Raw genomic sequence first — 20,892 nt, 5'->3', positions numbered from 1 at the left:
TAGACTTTAGCACCCGGGGGAGCCGGGGAGCTCAGGACCCGCCGCCCGCGGCTGCTGCTGAACCCGCAGTGTTTCTGTTCCGTTGATGGATGCGGTGAGCGTGTTAAAATTAATGGATCGATAATTCTCACATCGTGTTTATTTCACTCTCCGCACATTTATATTTACACTGACTTACTCCTGACGCCGGTCCCGGACCCGACCCGTTTACAGACCCGGAGCGGAACCGGAGCAGACTCTCAGCCACTCGTTTTTATATCCAGTCCAGAAGAAAGGATAAAGTTTCTCCGTGAATTTATTCCCAGTGAAGGTGTGGAGATGGGACTTGGTCTCCGCGTTGTAAAATGAAACTGTCCCGGACTCATAACTGAGATAAACTCCCACCCTCCCGGGGAAGGGACCGGCGGGGAGACGGGATTCAGGGGAGGTGTAAACCCGCATCACGTCATCAACCCGCGCGATGATCCAGAATCCGGTCTCCGGACTCAGTGTGACCCATCGCTTCCTCTCCACAGACTCTGCGGCGACTCCCAGACCCCAGCCCCGATTCCCCGTCACCTCCACCTCCCAGTAATGTCCCCCCGATGTGAATCCCTCCGATCCCAGCACACAAAGCCAGTATGTGAACCTCTTCCCGGTGTCAGGGAGATCCCTCCAGGTCTCGGTCCGTCTCACACTCTTCCGATCCTCAGACACCTCGAGCACCGGATGCGCCGTTTCCACATCCAGGGTGACAGAGACTGGGGGGAGAAGCAGAGAATTAGAGAGTCCCGGGGATCGGGGGGAGACTCGGGCAGCGCGGCCCCGGGGATCGGGGGGAGACTCGGGCAGCGCGGCTCCGGGACCGGGGGGAGACTCGGGCAGCGCGGCCCCGGGGACCGGGGGGGAGACTCGGGCAGCGCGGCCCCGGGACCGTGGGGAGAGGCCGCTGGGCCTCAGGCGCAGTTGGATGGGCGACAGGACCCATTCCCGGGGTTTTACCCAAATACAGCGGATGGACAACCGGCATCGTCCCGAGGTTTTTCCTCGACATGGAGAGCGGATTTTCCTCGATCAACAAACACAAAATTCTGGAGAATCTCAGCGGGTCAAGCAGCGTGTGATAAGGGAGATGTACAGTCGCTGTTTCAAGCCGAGACCTTTCCTCGATTGGAAAGAAAGACGGGAGATAGCAGTGGAACCGGGAATGAGAGAGACCCAGAATATTCAGCCTCTCCTTATAACCCAAACTCTCCAGTCCCAGTAACATCCTTGTAAATCTGTTTTATACCCTCTCAGTTTAATGACATCCTTCCTGTAGAAAGATAACCAGAACTGTACAGGGTGATCAAAATCATAAAGACAAGAAAGTCTGTAGATGCTGGAAATCCAAAGCAACACACACAAAACCTTGGCCCAAATCATCAACTGTTTATTCATATCCATAGATGCTGCCTGACCTGCTGAGTTCCTCCAGCAGTTTGTATGTTACTCTGCTCCAAATGTGGCCTTCCCAATGTCTTGTACACTCATAACGTGACGTCCCAGTTCCTGTACTCAGTATTCTGTCTGATGAAGGCAATCACCTCCTGGTCTCTCTGTTCCACAACACTCTCCAGGGCCCCCGATTGATGTGTAAATCCTGTCCTGGTTTACCTTCCAAAATGCAACACCCTCATCTCTCTGAATTAAAATCAAATTCCATCCAATGGCCCAGAGACCCAATTAATCAAGATCTCGTTGTAATCTTGGATAAACCATGAGCAAGAGGGTTATGTAGTGGATAACACAATACTGTTGCACCTTGGGGCATTCCAGAGTTCAGAGTTCAATTCCAACACCATCTGTAAGGAGTTTGTACTTTCTCCCCGGGACCTCGTGCATTTCCTCCGGGTGCTCCCGATTCATCCCTCAGATTGGGGAGGAGTGGACAGCGAGGAAGACCATCATTACTTGCAGTGGGATCTGGAGCAGCTGGGAAAATGGGCTGAAAAGTGTCAGCTGGAATTTAATGCAGACAAGTGTGAGCTGTTGCTCTTCGGTAGGACCCCAGTGTCGGTCTTTCACAGTGAATGGTCGGGCACTGAGGACTCTGTTCTACAGCAGATCTGGGAACACAGGTCCAGAATACATCGAAAGTGATGTTACAGGTAGGTGGATGTTACGTTGAAGTTGTCTGAGACCTGGGGCTGCCTAATTTGGGATATTGTGTACAGTTTTGGTCACCTACCTACAGGAAGGATGTAAATAAGTTTGCAAGAGTACAGAGAAAATTTCCAGGGATGTAGCTGGGACTGGAGGACCTGAGTCATGAGGAAAGATTGAATAGTTTAGGACTTTATTCCTGTAACATAGAAGACTGAGGGGAGATTTGATAGAGGTATACAAAATAATGAGGGGGTATAGATAGGGTAAATGCAAGCAGGCTTTTTCCACAGAGGGTGTGTGGGATTACAACCAGAGGTCATCGGTTAAAGGTGAAAGATGAAAAGTTTAAGGGGAACATGAGGGGAAACTGCTTCATTCAGAGGGTTGTGAGAGTGTGGAACGAGCTGCCAGTGCAAGTGGTACAAGCAAGCTCGATTTAAACATTTAAGTGAAGTTTGGACGGTACATGGATGGTCGGAGTTGGAGGACCATGGTCTCGGTGCAGGTCGATGGGAGTAGGTAGTTTAAATGCTTCAGTATAGACCAGATGGGCTGAAGGGCCTGTGTTGTTAGTTTCTATCACTCTGTAACGCTTGTACAAAGACATAACGGTTTGTAGGTTAAATGGTCATTGTACATTGCCCCGTGATTAGGCTGGTTTTAAATAGTTGGGGTGCTGGGTGGAGCGGGTCGTTGGTCTGGGACGGCCTGTTTCACACTGTCTCTAAATAAATAAATAATCTCTTCACTGTCCATGAAACCACCAAATTTAGAGTCCTTCACAAACCTACTAAACACTTCACCTACATTCTCTCCAAATCATTCATATGAATGATGAAAAACAGTGGACCCAGCACCGATCCCTGCAGAACAACCACTGGTCACAGGACTCCACCCAGACAACTCTGTATCCTATTCCAGATCGTACCGTATCCCATGTGATCTAACTCTCTGCTACCTTGTCCAATCCCTCGCTAAACTCCATGGAGACGATGTCTACTGCACTTTCATCAGCTGTAATTTATTTATTGAGATACAGTACGGAATAGGGCCTTCCGACCCTTTGACCCCCACCACCCAGCAACCCAATTTAATCCGAGCCTGACCATGGAACAAGTTACAATGACATCCATCACCACCCAACAATCCCTGATTTAATCCGAGCCTGACCATGGGACAAGTTACAATGACCCCCACCACCCAGCAACCCCTGATTTAATCCGAGCCTGACCATGGGACAAGTTACAATGACCCCCACCACCCAGCAACCCCTGATTTAATCCGAGCCTGACCATGGGACAAGTTACAATGACCCCCACCACCCAGCAACCCCTGATTTAATCCGAGCCTGACCATGGGACAAGTTACAATGACCCCCACCACCCAGCAACCCCTGATTTAATCTGAGCCTGACCATGGGACAAGTTACAATGACCCCCACCACCCAGCAACCCCTGATTTAATCCCAGCCTGACCATGGGACAAGTTACAATGACCAATTAACCTGCCAACCAGTACAGGTTTGGACTGTGCAACTAGAGCACCTGGAAGAAACCCACGTGGTCATGGGAGAACGTACAAACTCCTGACAGGCAGTAACGGGACATGAACCCGGGTCGCTGACAACATAAGGACGTACCTGAATGAGAGAGAGGCTGATACCCTGTCAGAGTCTGCTAAGTTAGCAGACGAGTCTGCTTTAACCCACAAGGTAAAGTTTTTCCCGAGCAAGAGCTACCAAAGGAGTAGCAGGGATAACAAAGATAACCCACCGGCTAAACCAGAGAGTAAACCGGGGACTAGTGATAAAAGTCAGGAGGAAGGGAAGCAGTCAAAAGAAAAATTTCCCAGTTTCAAGTGTTACTTTTGTGGGAAGCCTGGTCATGCGGCATCCAATTGTTTTGCTATGAAAAGGGAAAACGGGACAGAGAGAGAGAGAACCCCAAATGCCTGCATTCAGACGGTTGAAACACCGCTGAAGAAGGAGGGGTCTGACCGAGTTCAAGAGGGATTTGAGAGATTTATTTCAAATGGGTTTGTGTCTGTGAAGGAGGGATCAACTCCGGTTCCAGTGAGAATCTGGAGCGATACTGGAGCTTTTCAGTCACTGATATGAAAGAGTGTTTTGGAGTTCGGTGCTGAGATGGAGATTTGAGAGTCGGGGGCGTTGAGAGTAAGTGTTCAGCACGGACTAGAAGGGCCGAGAAGGCCTGTTTCCGTGCTGTAATTGTTATATGGTGGTGAATATTATCAAAGGTATTGGAAAGGGGACTGAAACCATGCCTTTGCATAAGATAATTCTGAAATGCGACTTGATATCTGGACCAGTCACAATAGGGGTGCGATCTGAACTACCGATAGACAATGTTGATCTCTTACTCGGAAATGACCTTGCAGGTGGGCATGTTTACCCAGAAAGTGGTGAAATGCCATCGGTCATTGGAAAAGCGTTAGGCTGCAGTCGGTCAACGATCGGAACAATTTTAAAGGATAAAGTGAGAAAGGCTCTGCCCCGATGAAAGCTACAATGATTACTAAGCAACGCAGTGGTTTAATTATTGGGTTTTGGGTTTTTGATCCTCCACATCAAACCGGCACGGTGAAGAGCACACTTGGGAGTGGTCTGTCACTGTATCGAACCCGGCGCTGAAACATTGGTTCTTAAGTGTTTTATATGCTGTTGTGACGGAAAATAACTGGTTCTTTGAGTCTCAACAGTAGAGGCCTGGACACACACAGTTTTAATACTAAGGAATTTATTTACAAGGGCAAGTCGGGTCAACACAAGCAACTACAATACACAGGAAGCGGTGTGGGGACAGGGTACGGTTACACAAACAAAGAACAAGGGAAAGGCACTACAACAGCTATCCCCCTTGACCTTGGATAGTTGTGGCTCCCTTATCAGGACAAACGATAGACCTTACCAAGCATAAATCAATGCACTTACCTCCAATGTGGTTGCCTGTAAGAGAGGGCGAGCTAAGGGCAAGTCTCACCTTTTAAAGCATGGGGCTGGGCGAGATAATCCAATTAAGGTGACCAATAATTTAGGTGTGCATTGATTAGTTGGGAGGGACCAATGTCTAACCATGTCAGCAACTTCCCTATAATACCACGGGCTCTTAACTTGGGAAGCAGCCTCATGTGTGGCACCTTATCAAAGGCCTTCTGAATCTCCAAATATACAACATCCACTACATCCCCTTTATCTATCCTACTTGTAATCTGCTCAAAGAATTCCAACAGGTTTGTCAGGCAGGATTTTCCCTGAAGGAAACCATGCTGATTTTATACCATCTTGTCCTGTATCACGACGTCCTATGTCACCATGTGCTCCATCACCTCATCCTTAACAACTGACTCAAACTTCTTCTCAACCACTGAGGTCAGGCTAACTGGTCTATAATTTCCTTTCTGCTGCCTTCCTCCTTTCTTAAAGAATTTTCCACTCCTCTGACACCATGCCAGACTCCAATCATTTTTGAAAGGTCATTTCTAATGCCACCATAATATTTAATGCTACATCTTTCAGAACCCTAGGGTGCAGTTCCTGTGGTCCAGGTGACTTATGTACCTTTAGGTCTTTCAGCTTTTTGAGCACCTTCTCTCTTGTAATAGTAACTGCACCCACTTCTCTTCCTTCACACACTACATCAGGCATACTGTTAATGTCTTCCACAGTGAAGACTGATGCAAAATAGTCATTTAGTTCATCCGCCATCTCCTTATCCCCTGTTATTAATTTTCCTGCCTCATTTTCTGGCGGTCCCATATCCACTCTCATTTCTCTTTTATTTTTAACATACGTGAAAAAACTTTTACCATCCACTTTGATATTATTTGCTAGCTTGCTTTCACATTTCATCTTTTCCTTTCCAATGATTGTTTTAGTTGCTCTGTTTAGGTTTTTAAAAACTTCCCAATCCACTATCATCCCACTAATTTTTGCTTTGTTGTATGTCCTTTCTTTTGCTTTTACAATAGTTTTGACATCCCTTGTCAGTCATGGTTGTACTATTTTACAATTTGTGTAGTTCTTCGTTTTTGGAAGAAATGAAAACATACTCACGTCCTGCAGCTTCCTCATTTCCCCAGAAACACACACCATTGCTGCTCTGCTGACATCCCTGCCAGCAGCTCTTTCCAATCTACTTTGGCCAACTCCTCTCTCATACCACTGTAATTTGCCTTACTCCACTGAAATACTGCTACATCAGCCTTTACTTTAGTGGTCACCAACCTTTTTAAGCCCAAGATACCCTACCTCGGCCACAGTCGAAGAAGACATCGACCCCCAGATTGATTAGTTACACACATGCGCACTGGGGCAGGAAAGACCGGAAGTAAAACCCCGCAACCCGGAAGTAGAAATAATGTATAAACACCAGGGGTACACACCCTTTTTTGCACCGCGGACCGGTTTAATATTGACAATATTCTTGCCGACCGGCCGCCGGCGGGGGGTGGGGGGGGGGGATTAAACACGACCAGAATACAGCAATACTCGAAGCAGGTTCCTTATGTCCAGTCTATTGCACAATTTAGTTTTTGCGGCTCTCGGCACTTAGCTTTTGTCCCACTTGCTCACGTTTTCTCCGCTCAAAAAACTCAGCGGGTTTGTCTTTAAGTGCGGGGTGCTTGGACTCAAGGTACCGAAGCAGTTTTGAGGATTTCACTGCCTCATTAGACAGCCTCCAGGCCCAAACTGCAGCCTCCGCCCGCCTGCCCGCCGCCAGACACCCTGGCCGGGTGCGGATGGTCGTGGGTGGGGTGAGAGGTCAAGGTCAGGGCCGGAGGTCCCCGTGCCGGTTCCAGTCCGGAGAATGCGACAGAGCGGGGAGAGTGACAGGGCGCCTGCCCACCTTGTAGGATCTATCGGCCGACAAAAGTTTGTATCAACAGATCACAGCGAGGTAGCTGCTCTGCTACTTACGGAATCCTGAGCCCGAATTAGATCGTCTGCGAATATTTTAGCACCGGGTTCCCCACGAACATTCGGTGTGGTGAACAGGTTTAGAGGTGGCGCCCACCTCTCCGCGCTCCAGGCCAGTACCAACGGCACTTCTCGCCGGCCGCGTGAGGCGAACCAGTGATTCCTGGCACGAGGGTATCACTGCATTTAGGCGACTGATGACCTCGCATGGGTTCAAGTTGAACAGTGGGCAAGACAGGGAGTGAGGAAAGGTGCAGCTGACTCATATCGTTTCCTCACGGCCCGGTGGTTGGGGACCACTGAATTACACTGTGTAAACACAAAGTACACTGCAGATACTGTGGTCACATCAACACGTACAAACAAGCTGGATGAACTCAGCAGTCAGCAGTTTGACTGCTCATTTCAACGGATGCTGCCCGACCTGCTGAGTTCATCCAGTGTGTTTGTACGTGTTGAATTACACTGTGTAATGCGGGGGAGCTACACACACGCACACTGGGCAGAAAGAACGGAACAAAACCCCGCAACCCGGAATCAATCTTTCAACAGTATTTGTGTATTTATTTTTGAATTTTTTTCGGGATCTACTGGGAAAGTCTCAAAGATCGACTGCTACTTTACTTTCTCCCTATCAAATTTCAAGTTAAACTCAATCATACTGTGATCACTGGTTCCTCAGGGTTTTTTACCTTCAGCTCCCTAATCGCCTCTGGTTCATTACGTAACAGCCAATCCAGTATAGCTGATCCCCTAGTAGGCTCAATGACAAACTGCTTTAAATGCCATCTCTTAGGGATTCAACAGACTCACTCTTGAGATCCATTATCAACCTGATTTTCCCAATCAACCTGCATGTTAAAATCTCCCATGACTACCAGAACATTGCCCTTTTGACACAGCTTTTCTATCTCCTGTTGTAATCTGTGGTCCACTGCCCAGCTCTGTTGGAGGCCTGTGTATAACTGCCATCAAGGTCTTTTTAACCTTGCCGTTTCTGAACTCAACCCACAAGTATTCAACATCTTCCGATCCTATGTCACATCCTTCTACTGATTTGATGCCATTATCTACCAGTAGAGCCACACCACCCCCTCTGCCTATCTTCCTATCACTCCGATATAATGTGTAACCCTGGACATTCAGCTCCCAACTACAACCATCCTTCAGCCACAATTCAGTGATGGCCACAACATCATACCTGGCAATCGGTAATCGTGCAACAAGATCATCCACTTTATTTCTTATACTACGTGCATTTAGATACAACAGCTTGAGTACCGTATTTGCTGTCCTTTCTGATTCTGCATCCCTAAAGTTTTGATACTCAGCCTGTTGGCTGCAACTGAGTTCCATCACCTGCCTGCCCTTCCTGACAGTCTGACTGCAGGCTATCATTACCATTTTTACCATCCGTCCTATCCTGAGTCCCTTCACTCCAGTTCCCACCCTCCTACAAAATTAGTTTAAACCCTCCCCAATAGCTCTAACAAACCTGCCCGCAAGAATATTGGTCCCCCTTGGGTTCAGGTGCAACCCATCACTTCTGATCAGGTCATACCTCCCCCAGGGGGATCCCAATGATCCAAGAACCTGAAGCCTGCCGCCCTGCACCAGCTCCTCAGCCACACATTTACCTGCCAGATCATCGTGTTTCTACCCTCACTGGCACGTGGCACAGGCAGCAATCCAGAAATTAGTACCCAGGAGGTCCTAATTTCTGGATTAGAGAGAGGCAAGAGTGGATATCGGACTGCTGGAAAACAATGCTGGAGAGGTAGTAATGGGGGACAATGAAAGGGTGGATGAACTGAAGACGTATTTTGCATCAGTCTTCACTGTGGAAGACACTAGCAGGATGGTGGAAGTTCCAAGTGTCAGGCGACGTGCCGGGCGTGAAGTTAGCATTACTAGAGAACAGGTTCTTGGGAAACGGAAAGATCTTTAGGTAGCTGTCACCTGGACGAGATAGTGTACATGCCAGAGTTCAGAAAGAGGTGGCTGAAGAGATCATGGAGGCATTTGTAACGATCCTTCAAAAATCACTAGATTCTTCAATGGTTCTGGAAGACTGGAAATTTGAAAATGTCACTCCACTGTTCAAGAAGAGAGAGGGAATAAAGGAAACTCTAGGCCAGTTAGTCTGACCTCAGTGGCTGGGAAGATGGTGAAGTTGATTATTAAGGAGGAGTTGTCAGGGAACTTGGAGGCACATGATAAAATAGGCCATGGTTTCCTCAAGGGAAAATCTTGCCTGACAAATCAGTTGGAATTCTTTGAAGAAATAACAAGCCAGGTAAACAAAGGAGAACCAGTTGATGTTGTGTACTTGGATTTTCAGAAGGTCATTGACAAGCCATATTTGGCATCTAATTATGACTTAGTAGTGTCTCATAAACAAGCACAAGTGAATCTTATGTATTACCGTGTTTAATGCCGCCAATCACTTCTTCCGATGCTATGTCGAGCAAATAGGGGTGATCGAATTTTTCAACCAATAGGGCACCATCTGTCACTGACAATGTCTGGATATCATCACTAATCCTGTAAATATTATACATCTAGTTATAAACTGAGCATCAGCGATATTTGAACTATTTTACAAATCCATACAGAGTTTCAGTAAAGACCATGTCTTACCTCCTCTTCCGACGAGCTTCCTCCTGAAATAAATCAAACACAGATTCAATTGACTGAGATGACTGTCGGCATCCGAACAGCAGGAATCTGAGACAAGTTATTAAAAACTGCTGAAAATTCTCACTGAACTCATTCCCACTAACACGAATGGAGAAAGAGGGGCATTGAACCATGGGAGAAAGTACAAGGAATATTTATGAGAATTATACGATAACTGAGAGAAGGAACTTACAGGAGAGACTGGACAGGTTTTAAAATTCTGAATGTATTTGATCGAAAATATTTCTGCTTGTGTGGAGACAATAAGTCAAAGATAAAACATCAGTTGGTCGTTAATAAATCCCACAAGAAATGTAGTGAAGAGAATGTGGAACTCACTGCTACAGGAGTGGCTGAAGTGGAACAGCAGAGATTGAATGTAATGGGGAAGCTGGATAAACACATGAGGGACCATGGAGTTGGGGACACTGTTACTGGGTGTGGTGAGTAGGTGGGAGGAGGCTTGTGCACCAGGGAAACTGATAGGAGAGAATGGACTGAAAGTCCTGTCTCTGATGAAAATGGGATATAATCTGATGAAGAATATTTCTGAAAAACAAAAGACAGTGCAAAATTCTCCAAAACAATGAACCTGATACAAACCAGATATAGATGGTAAATCCGATGTGTAGGTCACATTCTGGAGTTCAACCTCAGTTCCCACCGATCAACAGAGAGACCCTCACACCCACTGCACCAGACACACTCACAGTCTGTGACTGTAATGGGATGTGACTCTGAGTCTCAGGGGATATTATACGTGGGAATCACAGAAGTGATCACTGGCTCAGTGCTACGATCAGAGTAAACATTCCCGAGAAGGATGCAGACTGTCCAGCGATGTACAGATGTTGTGAGAGGCCGGTTTGGAGACAACAACTCTGAACAGTCAAAACATCCGTCTGGTTTCAATCAGTTTACAACTCCAGTATCTGTAAATCCCACACTGAGTTAAAATACATCATTTTGTGACTATGTACTTTTACAGGACCAAACTGAAATCTCTCACCATGAAGAATATGATATTGTCTTGTTGATCCATCTGTTCCTGTAACTTTGAGATTTCCTTGTAGATGGCATTTAAATTCTCTTGAATCTCGCGAAGATTTTTCTCCATTGGATTTAGAATCCTCTCCTCGTCTTCCCTGAGATCTCGGAGTGCGCGCTGCTCTTTCTCGGTGATAATCCGTCGCAGTTCAGCAAACTGGGATGTGATGTGGGACTGAACGCTTTGTGACTGTTCCTGTCGAATGAAAGGAGAGGCTGGTTTATTATTTGGCCCTGATGTATATCCTTATGATATGGAAGGGTCTGTCCAGCTCATTATCATCCAAGAGGACCACAACCTTGCCGTTGGGTTTGGGGCTTGTGTGCCTCAATGACCCAAAGAACTCTGTTGGCTGGAATGTGGGTTTATGCTTTGACCCTTGGTAGGGTCACCCATGCCAAACAGGTCAAAGGGTAGAGGCCAGAGTAAGAGTGGTCCACTGGTCCTCCAGGTTCATGGGTTCAGCTGAGGGCTAACAATACTGACTGGTAAAACAAAATTGTTACGGAAACAATGAAGAGTCTTTCTACATCTGAGTGCCATGTTATTCCTGAGTCTCCACTCAGGACCTGCATGACTGACAGTAGTGAAAACCGAGAAGTAGCTACTGACATGTTGAATGAAGACATGAACACTGCCGGAGATGGAGGACCTTCATTGCTGTCCCAAACTCCAGTGGCATAACAGGCAGCAAGTGAGTGGTTCCCAGATATTCAATCACATTTCCCTGAAACCCAGTCTTCCTCACTGACCCATTAACTCCCACCTGATTCACATACAATACCCCTTCACAGGGTTAATTACAGTTGCCAATTTACTGTTCAGTCCTGAACAGTCAAAACATCCGTCTGGTTTAAATCAGTTTACAACCACAGTGTCTGTAAATACCACATTGAGTTGATTGTTGGCTAAAAGAAGGTACTGGTTACAGAGAGAACGTGCAAACTCCACACAGACAGCACCAGAGGTTAGGATCGAACCCAGGGCACTGGAGCTGCGATACTCTGCTATTCTGCATTAAAGGGAACAAAACTACACAACAAGATTGTAAATTCTGCTCAGGAAGCCTCACCCGAACTCCAGAAATCTTCTCTTTCTGTTGCTGCTCCATTTCCTGAAAGTCTGATTTCTTTTTTGTGAGAGAGTCCAAGGAAGATTTAACCCGATCCTGGGAATTAAAGAGTTAATGGATTAGACAAAACAAAAAGACAACATAAACAGACGATCGAAAGCGGGTTAGTTTTACCTGGTAAATTTTAATGGCTTCTTTAATCGGCATGAAGTTGTGAGACCTGTGTTCCAGTGCATCTCTACAGATCAGACAGATCAGTTTCCTGTCCGTCTCACAAAACAGCTTCAGTTCTTCCTCATGTTCCTTGCAGTGAAGTTTCTTTTCCTTCTCTTTCGGATTCAGGTTTAGTTTTCGAGCTTTCTCAGACAGATTTGCCAAGGCCCGATTGACCCTGAGGGTGCGGTCTGCAAACTCCTCTCTACATTCCGGGCAGGAGTTTCTCTCCTGCCTTTCCCAACACCGTGTGATACAGGAGCGGCAGAAGTTGTGACCACACTCCAGTGACACCGGATCGGTGAAGAAATCCAGGCAGATGGGACAAATTGCCTCCTCGGTCCAACTCTCGACCTGTCCTTTCGAAGCCATGTTAACTCCCGGTACTTCCGGGTTCAGGATCCCTTCACTTTCGGGGAGCTGCTGAACCCGGCAGTACCGGGAATGTCCACTAGGCGCGCTGCAGTCTCGGGAATGAACAACGTTGCTCCAAGTGTTCTCTGGGCAGGAATCGCGGCAATTTCCACGTCAGGGTGGGATCAGAAACACATTAAAGAGGTCTGAATATAAAACAACCCGGAGCGCGGAGCCTGGTTCAGTTTAAAGTACAACAGAAAGGGAGAATTCCTGAAAAGTGAGATAGACAGTTGGCCTATGTCCCTGCCTGCTCCAGCCCCACTGAACTTGTCCTCATACATTGACTCCATTCTAAACCCTTCAGGTCAATCCCTCCCAACCCACATCCGCGACACTTCTCATGCCCTCAATCTCCTCAGCAATTTTCAATTCCCAGGCACTGACCGCCTCATCTTCACCATGGATGTCCAGTTATAACTTCTATCCCCAATCAAGAAGGCCTTACAGCTCTCTGTTTCTTTCTCAATAAAAGAACAAACCAGTTCCCTCCATCTGGAAGGACTGGTGCTCACCCTCACCAATTTTCCTTCCGCTCCTCCCACCTTCTCCAGACTCGGGGGCTATCCACGGGTATCTGCATGAACCCCAGTAATGCCTGTCGAAGAACAGCCCATGTTCCAGGCCTTCCCCAGTAACGCTCCCCAAATCTTCCTCAGAAACATTAATGACTGCATTGGTGCTGCTTCATGCACCCATGCTGAGTTTATCAATTTCATCAACTTTGCCACTAACTTCCACCCTGCACTTGAATTCACTTGGTCCATTTCAAACACCTCCCTCCCCTTTGCCCTTCTCTCTGCCTCCATCTCTGGAAACAAACTGTCAACTGACATATTTTATAAAGCTACTGATTCCCACAGGTAGCTTGACCATATCTCTTCCCACCCAGTCTCCTGTAACTTTTCTAAATTCCTTCATTTCCACTGTATCTGTTCCCAGAATGCAGTTTCCCCTTCCAGAACATCAGGTATGTCCTCCTCTGTAAAGAACAGGGTTTCCTTTCCTCCGCTACTGATGTTGCCCTTACCTGCATCTCCTTCATTTCCCGAACATCTGTGCTCACCTCATCTTCCCTCTGCCTCAACAGTGATAGAGTTCCTCTTGTCCTAACCTACCAGCACGTAAGTGTCCGCATCCATCACATCATCCTCCATAAACCTCCACCATCTCAGAATCAGAATCAGGTTTATTCTCACCGGCATGTGTCATGTGTCATGTACTGTATTTTGTTAACTTAGCAGCAACAGTTCAATGCAATACATAATATAGAAGTACAATATCTATCTATATATCTGTAAATCAATTACAGTATATGTATATTGAATAGATTAAAAACTGTGCAAAAACAGAAATAATACATATTAACAACATGTGGTAGTGTTAATGGGTTCAATATGTCCATTTAGGAATCAGATGCAGAGTGGAAGAAGCTGTTCCTGAATTGCAGAGTGTGTGCCTTCAGGCTTCTGTACCTCCTCCCTGATGGTAACAGTGAGAAAAGGGCATGTCCTAGGTGCTGGGGGTCCTCAATAAAGGATGCTGACTCAGAGACATCACTCCTTGAAGACGTCTTGGATACTTTGAAGGCTGGTACCCAAGATGGAGCCGACTAAATTTATGACCCTCTGCAGCTTTTTTTGGTCCTGTGCAGTAGCACCCTCCCCCCTCCCCCCCCCCCCCACCCCCCATACCAGACAGTGATGCAACCTGTCAGAATGCTCTCCACGGTACATCTATAGATGTTTTTGAGTGTTAGGTCCTCAGAGATCTTCACACTCAGGAACTTCAAACTGCTCACTCTACGTGTTCCTTCATCTTACCCTTCCTGAAGTCCACAATCAGCTCTTTCGTCTTACTGACGTTGAGTGCCAGGTTGTTGCTGTGACACCACTCCACTAGTTGGTATATCTCACTCCTGTACGCCCTCTCGTCACCACCTGAGATTCTGCCAACAATAGTTGTATCATCAGCAGGTATATAGATGGTATTTGAGCTGTGCCTAGCCACATTGTCATGGTATCCGATCACCAAACACATCTTTACCTCCTCCCTTCTCTACTTTCCGCAGGGATCACTCCCTCCATGACTCCCTTGTCCATTCACTCTCCCCACTAGTCTCTCTCCTGATACTTAACCCTGCAAGTGGCCAAAGTATCTATTCACCTCCTCCCTCACCTCCATTCGAGGACCCAAAATGTCCTTCCAGGTGAGGCAACTTCATCTGCTGGGTCATTTATTTGCTCTGCCGCTCCCAATGCAGCCTCCTCTACATTGGTGAGACCTGTTGTAAACTGGGGTTCTGCTTCATCAAGCACCTCTGCTCCATCTGCCAAAGATGGAACAATTTACTTCCAATTCTCATTCCCATTCCGACCTGACAGTCCACGGCCTTCTCTTGTGCCACGACGGAGCTACCCTCAGGCCGAAGGAAAAACACCGTGTAGTATGTTTGGGTCGCCTCCAAACAGATGGCATGAATATTGATTTCTCCTTCCCGAAAAAAAATTCCCTCCCTCTCCCTTCTTCTTCTATCCCCCACTCTGGCCCCTTACCTTCACCTTCCTGACTATCATCTCCCCGTGCGTCCCCTCCTCCTTCCATTTCCCCTATGGGCCATTCTGCTCTCGTATCAGATTCCTTCTTCTCCAACCCTTTACCTTTCCAACCTACCTGGCTTCACCTATCCCTTTCCAGCTATCCTCCCTCCCATCCCCCACCTTTCTATTCTGGGGACTTCCCACTTCCTTTCCAGTTGTGAAGAAGGATCTCGGCCCGAAATCCCATTTCCATAGATCCTGTCTGACCGGTTCCTCCAGCATAGAACACAGAAAATCCACAGCACATTATAGGCCCTTCCTCCCACAGTGATGAGCCAGCCATGAATCCTGCTCCAGAAGCTGCCGAGAATTTCCCAACCACACAGCCCTCTATTTCCCTAAGCTCCATGTACATATCTAAGAGTCTCTAAAAAGCCTTTATTGTACCCGGCTCTGCTGGGAGACCGGAGCAGCTGATGGATCTCTGGTGCTCTCACCTCTCTCCCATGCAATCCGACAGACTGAAGGGCAAGGGAGGACAGGGACCGATGACCCTTTCTGCCGTCCTCAACCCTCCTCCTCTCCCTGGTCACCCCGCTCTGGATCTTTTCATTGCAAACTGCCGACGAGACATCAACCGTCTCCACTTCCCCACTCTTCCCTCCAATTCCAACCTCACTACTTCCAAACGCCCTGCTCTCCACTCCCTCAGCACTAATCCTCACCTCACCTCAAACCCGCGGATCAGTGGGGTGCTGTAGTAGTCTGGCGTACTGACCTCCACCGCTGAGGCCCAGCGACAATTCTCAGACACCTCCTACTTACTTACCCCTCGAACAGGACATCACAGAGGAGAACCAGGCCACTGTCTCCCTCACCATCACCGACTTTATAAGCTCTGGGGATCACCCATCCACTGCCTCCAACCTCATAGTTCCCGTACCTCCCCTTTCTACCCAAGATCCACAAACCTGCCTCTCCAGGCAGACCCATTGTTTCAGCTTGTTCCTGCCCCTGAACTCATATCGACATATCTCAACTCTGTTTTATCCCTCCTGGTCCAGTCCCTTCCTCCCTACAACAGTGGCACTTCACACACTCTGGATCTTTTTAATGATTTCACGATCCCTGGCCCCAGTCATCTGATTTTCACTCTGGATGTCCTGTGCCTATATACCTCCACCCCCAACCAGGAAGGCCTCAAAGCTCTCCATTTCCTACTGAACAGCAGGCCCAACCAGTTCCCCTCCATCACCACTCTCCTCTGTCTGGCAGAACTGGTCCTCACTCTCACTAATTTCTCCTTTGGCTCCTCCCACTTCCTTCAAACCAAAGGTGTAGCTATGGGCACTCACAAGGGTCCCAGCTTTGTCACGGGTACCTTTTTGTCAGCTTTGTGAAACAGTTTATGTTACAAGCCAACCCTAGTGTCCGTCCCCCACTTTGCCTAACCTACATCGACGACTGAATTGGTGTTGTTTCCGGCACTGATTCTGAGCTCTTCGATTTCATCAACTTTGCCTCCAACATTCACCCCGCCCTCAAATTTACCTGGTCCATTTCCGACACCTCCCTCCCCATTCTCGATCTCACTGTCTCTATCTCTGGAGACAGCTTATTTACTGATGCCTATTATAAACCCACAGACTCTCACAGCTACCTGGACTATTCCTCTTCCCACCCTGTTACTTGTAAAAACAACATCCCTTTCTCTCAATTCCTCCGTCTCTGCCACATCTACTCTCAGGAAGAGACTTTTCATTCCAGAAAGATGGAGATGTCCTCTTTCTTCAAAGAAAGGAGCTTCCCTTCCTCCACCATCAATGCCACCCTCAACCACATCTCTTCCAGTTCCCGATGTCTGCTCGCACCCCATTCTACTGCCAGCCCACCAGGGATAGGGTTCCCCTTGTCCTCACCTGCCACCCCACCAGGGATAGGGTTCCTCTGGTCCTCACCTGCCACCCCACCAGGGGTAGGGTTCCCCTTGTCCTCACCTGCCACCCCACCAGGGATAGGGTTCCTCTGGACCTCACCTGGCACCCCACCAGGGATAGGGTTCCACTGGTCCTCACCTACCACACCACCAGGGATAGGGTTCCCCTTGTCCTCACCTGCCACCCCACCAGGGATAGGGTTCCCCTTGTCCTCACCTGCCACTCCACCAGGGATAGGGTTCCCCTTGTCCTCACATACCACCCCACCAGGGATAGGGATCCCCTTGTCCTCACCTGCCAACCCACCAGGGATAGGGTTCCTCTGGTCCTCACCTGCCACCACACCAGGGGTAGGGTTCCCCTTGTCCTCACCTGCCACCCCACCAGGGATAGGGTTCCCCTTGTCCACACCTGCCACCCCACCAGGGATAGGGTTCCTCTGGTCCTCACCTGCCACCCCACCAGGGATAGGGTTCCCCTGGTCCACACCTGCCACCCCACCAGGGATAGGGTTCCTCTGGTCCTCACCTGCCACCCCACCACTGATAGGGTTCCTCTGGCCCTCACCTGCCACCCCACCAGGGATAGGGTTCCTCTGGTCCTCACCTACCACCCAGCCAGGGATAGGGTTCCTCTGGTCCTCACCTGCCACCCCACCAGGGATAGGGTTACTCTGGTCCTCACCTACCACCCCACCAGGGATAGGGTTCCCCTTGTCCTCACCTGCCACCCCACCAGGGAAAGGGTTCCTCTTGTCCTCACCTGCCACCCCACCAGGGATAGGGTTCCTCTGGTCCTCACCTGCCACCCCACCAGGGATAGGGTTCCTCTGCTCCTCACCTGCCACCCCACCAGGGATAGGGTTCCTCTGGTCCTCACCTGCCACCCCACCAGGGATAGGGTTCCTCTGCTCCTCACCTACCACCCCACCTGGGATAGGGTTCCTCTGGCCCTCACCGGCCACCCCACCAGGGATAGGGTTCCCCTTGTCCTCACCTGCCACCCAACCAGGGATAGGGTTCCTCTGGTCCTCACCTGCCACCCCACCAGGAATAGGGTTCCTCTGGTCCTCACCTACCACCCCACCAGGGATAGAGTTCCTCTGGTCCTCACCTGCCACCCCACCAGGGATAGGGTACCTCTGGTCCATACCTGCCACCCCACCAGGGATAGGGTTCCTCTGGTCCTCACCTACCACCTCACAAGGGATAAGGTTCCCCTTGTCCTAACCTGCCACCCCACCAGGGATAGGGTTCCCCTTGTCCTCACCTTCCACCCCACCAGGGATAGGGTTCCCCTGGTCCTCACCTGCCACCCCACCAGGGATAGGGTTCCCCTTGTCCTCACCTACCACCCCACCTGGGATAGGGTTCCTCTGGCCCTCACCTGCCACCCCACCAGGGATAGGGTTCCCCTTGTCCTCACCTGCCACCCCACCAGGGATAGGGTTCCCCTTGTCCTCACCTGCCACCCCACCAGGGATAGGGTTCCCCTTGTCCTCACCTGCCACCCCACCAGGGATAGGGTTCCTCTGGTCCTCACCTGCCACCCCACCAGGGATAGGGTTCCTCTGGTCCTCACCTGCCACCACACCAGGGATAGGGTTCCCCTTGTCCTCACCTTCCACCCCACCAGGGATAGGGCTCCTCTGGTCCTCACCTGCCACCACACCAGGGATAGGGTTCCCCTTGTCCTCACCTGCCACCCCACCAGGGATAGGGTTCCTCTGGTCCTCACCTGCCACCCCACCAGGGATAGGGTTCCCCTGGTCCTCACCTGCCACCCCACCAGGGATAGGGTTCCCCTGGTCCTCACCTGCCACCCCACCAGGGATAGGGTTCCCCTTGTCCTCACCTGCCACCCCACCAGGGATAGGGTTCCCCTTGTCCTCACCTGCCACCCCACCAGGGGTAGGGTTCCTCTGCTCCTCACCTGCCACCCAACCAGGGATAGGGTTCCCCTTGTCCTCACCTGCCACCCCACCAGGGGTAGGGTTCCTCTGGTCCTCACCTGCCACCCCACCAGGGATAGGGTTCCTCTGGTCCTCACCTGCCACCCCACCAGGGATAGGGTTCCTCTGGTCCTTACCTGCCACCCCACCAGGGATTGGGTTCCCCTTGTCCTCACCTGCCACCCCACCAGGGATAGGGTTCCCCTTGTCCTCACCTGCCACCCCACCAGGGATAGGGTTCCCCTTGTCCTCACCTGCCACCCCACCAGGGGTAGGGTTCCTCTGGTCCTCACCTGCCACCCCACCAGGGATAGGGTTCCTCTGGTCCTCACCTGCCACCCAACCAGGGATAGGGTTCCCCTTGTCCTCACCTGCCACCCCACCAGGGGTAGGGTTCCTCTGGTCCTCACCTGCCACCCCACCAGGGATAGGGTTCCTCTGGTCCTCACCTGCCACCCCACCAGGGATAGGGTTCCTCTGGTCCTCACCTGCCACCCCACCAGGGATTGGGTTCCCCTTGTCCTCACCTGCCACCCCACCAGGGATAGGGTTGCTCTGGTCCTCACCTGCCACCCCACCAGGGATAGGGTTCCCCTTGTCCTCACCTGCCACCCCACCAGGGATAGGGTTCCTCTTGTCCTCACCTGCCACCCCACCAGGGATAGGGTTCCCCTGGTCCTCACCTGCCACCCCACCAGGGATAGGGTTCCCCTTGTCCTCACCTGCCACCCCACCAGGGATAGGGTTCCCCTTGTCCTCACCTGCCACCCCACCAGGGGTAGGGTTCCTCTGGTCCTCACCTGCCACCCAACCAGGGATAGGGTTCCCCTTGTCCTCACCTGCCACCCCACCAGGGGTAGGGTTCCCCTTGTCCTCACCTGCCACCCCACCAGGGGTAGGGTTCCTCTGGTCCTCACCTGCCACCCCACCAGGGATAGGGTTCCTCTGGTCCTCACCTGCCACCCAACCAGGGATAGGGTTCCCCTTGTCCTCACCTGCCACCCCACCAGGGGTAGGGTTCCTCTGGTCCTCACCTGCCACCCCACCAGGGATAGGGTTCCTCTGGTCCTCACCTGCCACCCCACCAGGGATTGGGTTTCCCTTGTCCTCACCTGCCACCCCACCAGGGATAGGGTTGCTCTGGTCCTCACCTGCCACCCCACCAGGGATAGGGTTCCCCTTGTCCTCACCTGCCACCCCACCAGGGATAGGGTTCCTCTTGTCCTCACCTGCCACCCCACCAGGGATAGGGTTCCTCTGCTCCTCACCTGCCACCCCACCAGGGATAGGGTTCCCCTTGTCCTCACCTGCCACCCCTCCAGGGATAGGGTTCCCCTTGTCCTCACCTGCCACCCCACCAGGAATAGGGTTCCTCTGGTCATCACCTGCCACCCCACCAGGGATAGGGTTCCTCTGCTCCTCACCTGCCACCCCACCAGGGATAGGGTTCCCCTTGTCCTCACCTACCACCCCACCAGGGATAGGGTTCCTCTGGTCCTCACCTGCCACCCCACCAGGGATAGGGTTCCCCTTGTCCTCACCGACCAGCCCACCAGGGATAGGGTTCCTCTCGTCCTCACATGCCACCCCACCAGGGATAGGGTTCTCCTTGTCCTCACCTGCCACCCCACCAGGGATAGGGTTGCTCTGGTCCTCACCTGCCACCCCACCAGGGATAGGGTTCCCCTTGTCCTCACCTGCCACCCCACCAGGGATAGGGTTCCTCTGCTCCTCACCTGCCACCCCACCAGGGATAGGGTTCCTCTGGTCCTCACCTGCCACCCCACCAGGGATAGGGTTCCTCTGCTCCTCACCTACCACCCCACCTGGGATAGGGTTCCTCTGGCCCTCACCGGCCACCCCACCAGGGATAGGGTTCCCCTTGTCCTCACCTGCCACCCAACCAGGGATAGGGTTCCTCTGGTCCTCACCTGCCACCCCACCAGGAATAGGGTTCCTCTGGTCCTCACCTACC

The 20,892-nt window shown here is 50.6% G+C and overlaps 1 protein-coding gene across 1 annotated transcript in view; it reads right to left on the bottom strand.

Moving 5' to 3' along the window:
- Positions 1-124: 124 nt before the first annotated feature.
- Positions 125-20,892, bottom strand: part of LOC140721937 (E3 ubiquitin-protein ligase TRIM39-like) — a 32,391-nt gene continuing 11,623 nt past the window's right edge. Inside the window, exons 3-8 of the mRNA XM_073036762.1 lie at positions 12,037-12,575; positions 11,863-11,958; positions 10,752-10,985; positions 9,704-9,726; positions 9,489-9,607; positions 125-740 (exon numbers count right to left, since the gene is read on the bottom strand). Coding sequence (XP_072892863.1) covers positions 208-740; positions 9,489-9,607; positions 9,704-9,726; positions 10,752-10,985; positions 11,863-11,958; positions 12,037-12,575 — 1,544 coding nt within the window. The 3' untranslated portion in view covers positions 125-207. The remainder of the gene's footprint in view (positions 741-9,488; positions 9,608-9,703; positions 9,727-10,751; positions 10,986-11,862; positions 11,959-12,036; positions 12,576-20,892) is intronic.

Source organism: Hemitrygon akajei, chromosome 2 (assembly GCF_048418815.1).
Source record: "Hemitrygon akajei chromosome 2, sHemAka1.3, whole genome shotgun sequence".
NCBI classification, from domain to species: Eukaryota; Metazoa; Chordata; class Chondrichthyes; order Myliobatiformes; family Dasyatidae; genus Hemitrygon; species Hemitrygon akajei.
The sequence above is the reverse complement of the archived record's forward strand: the minus strand, read 5'-3'. Positions and strand labels throughout refer to the sequence as shown.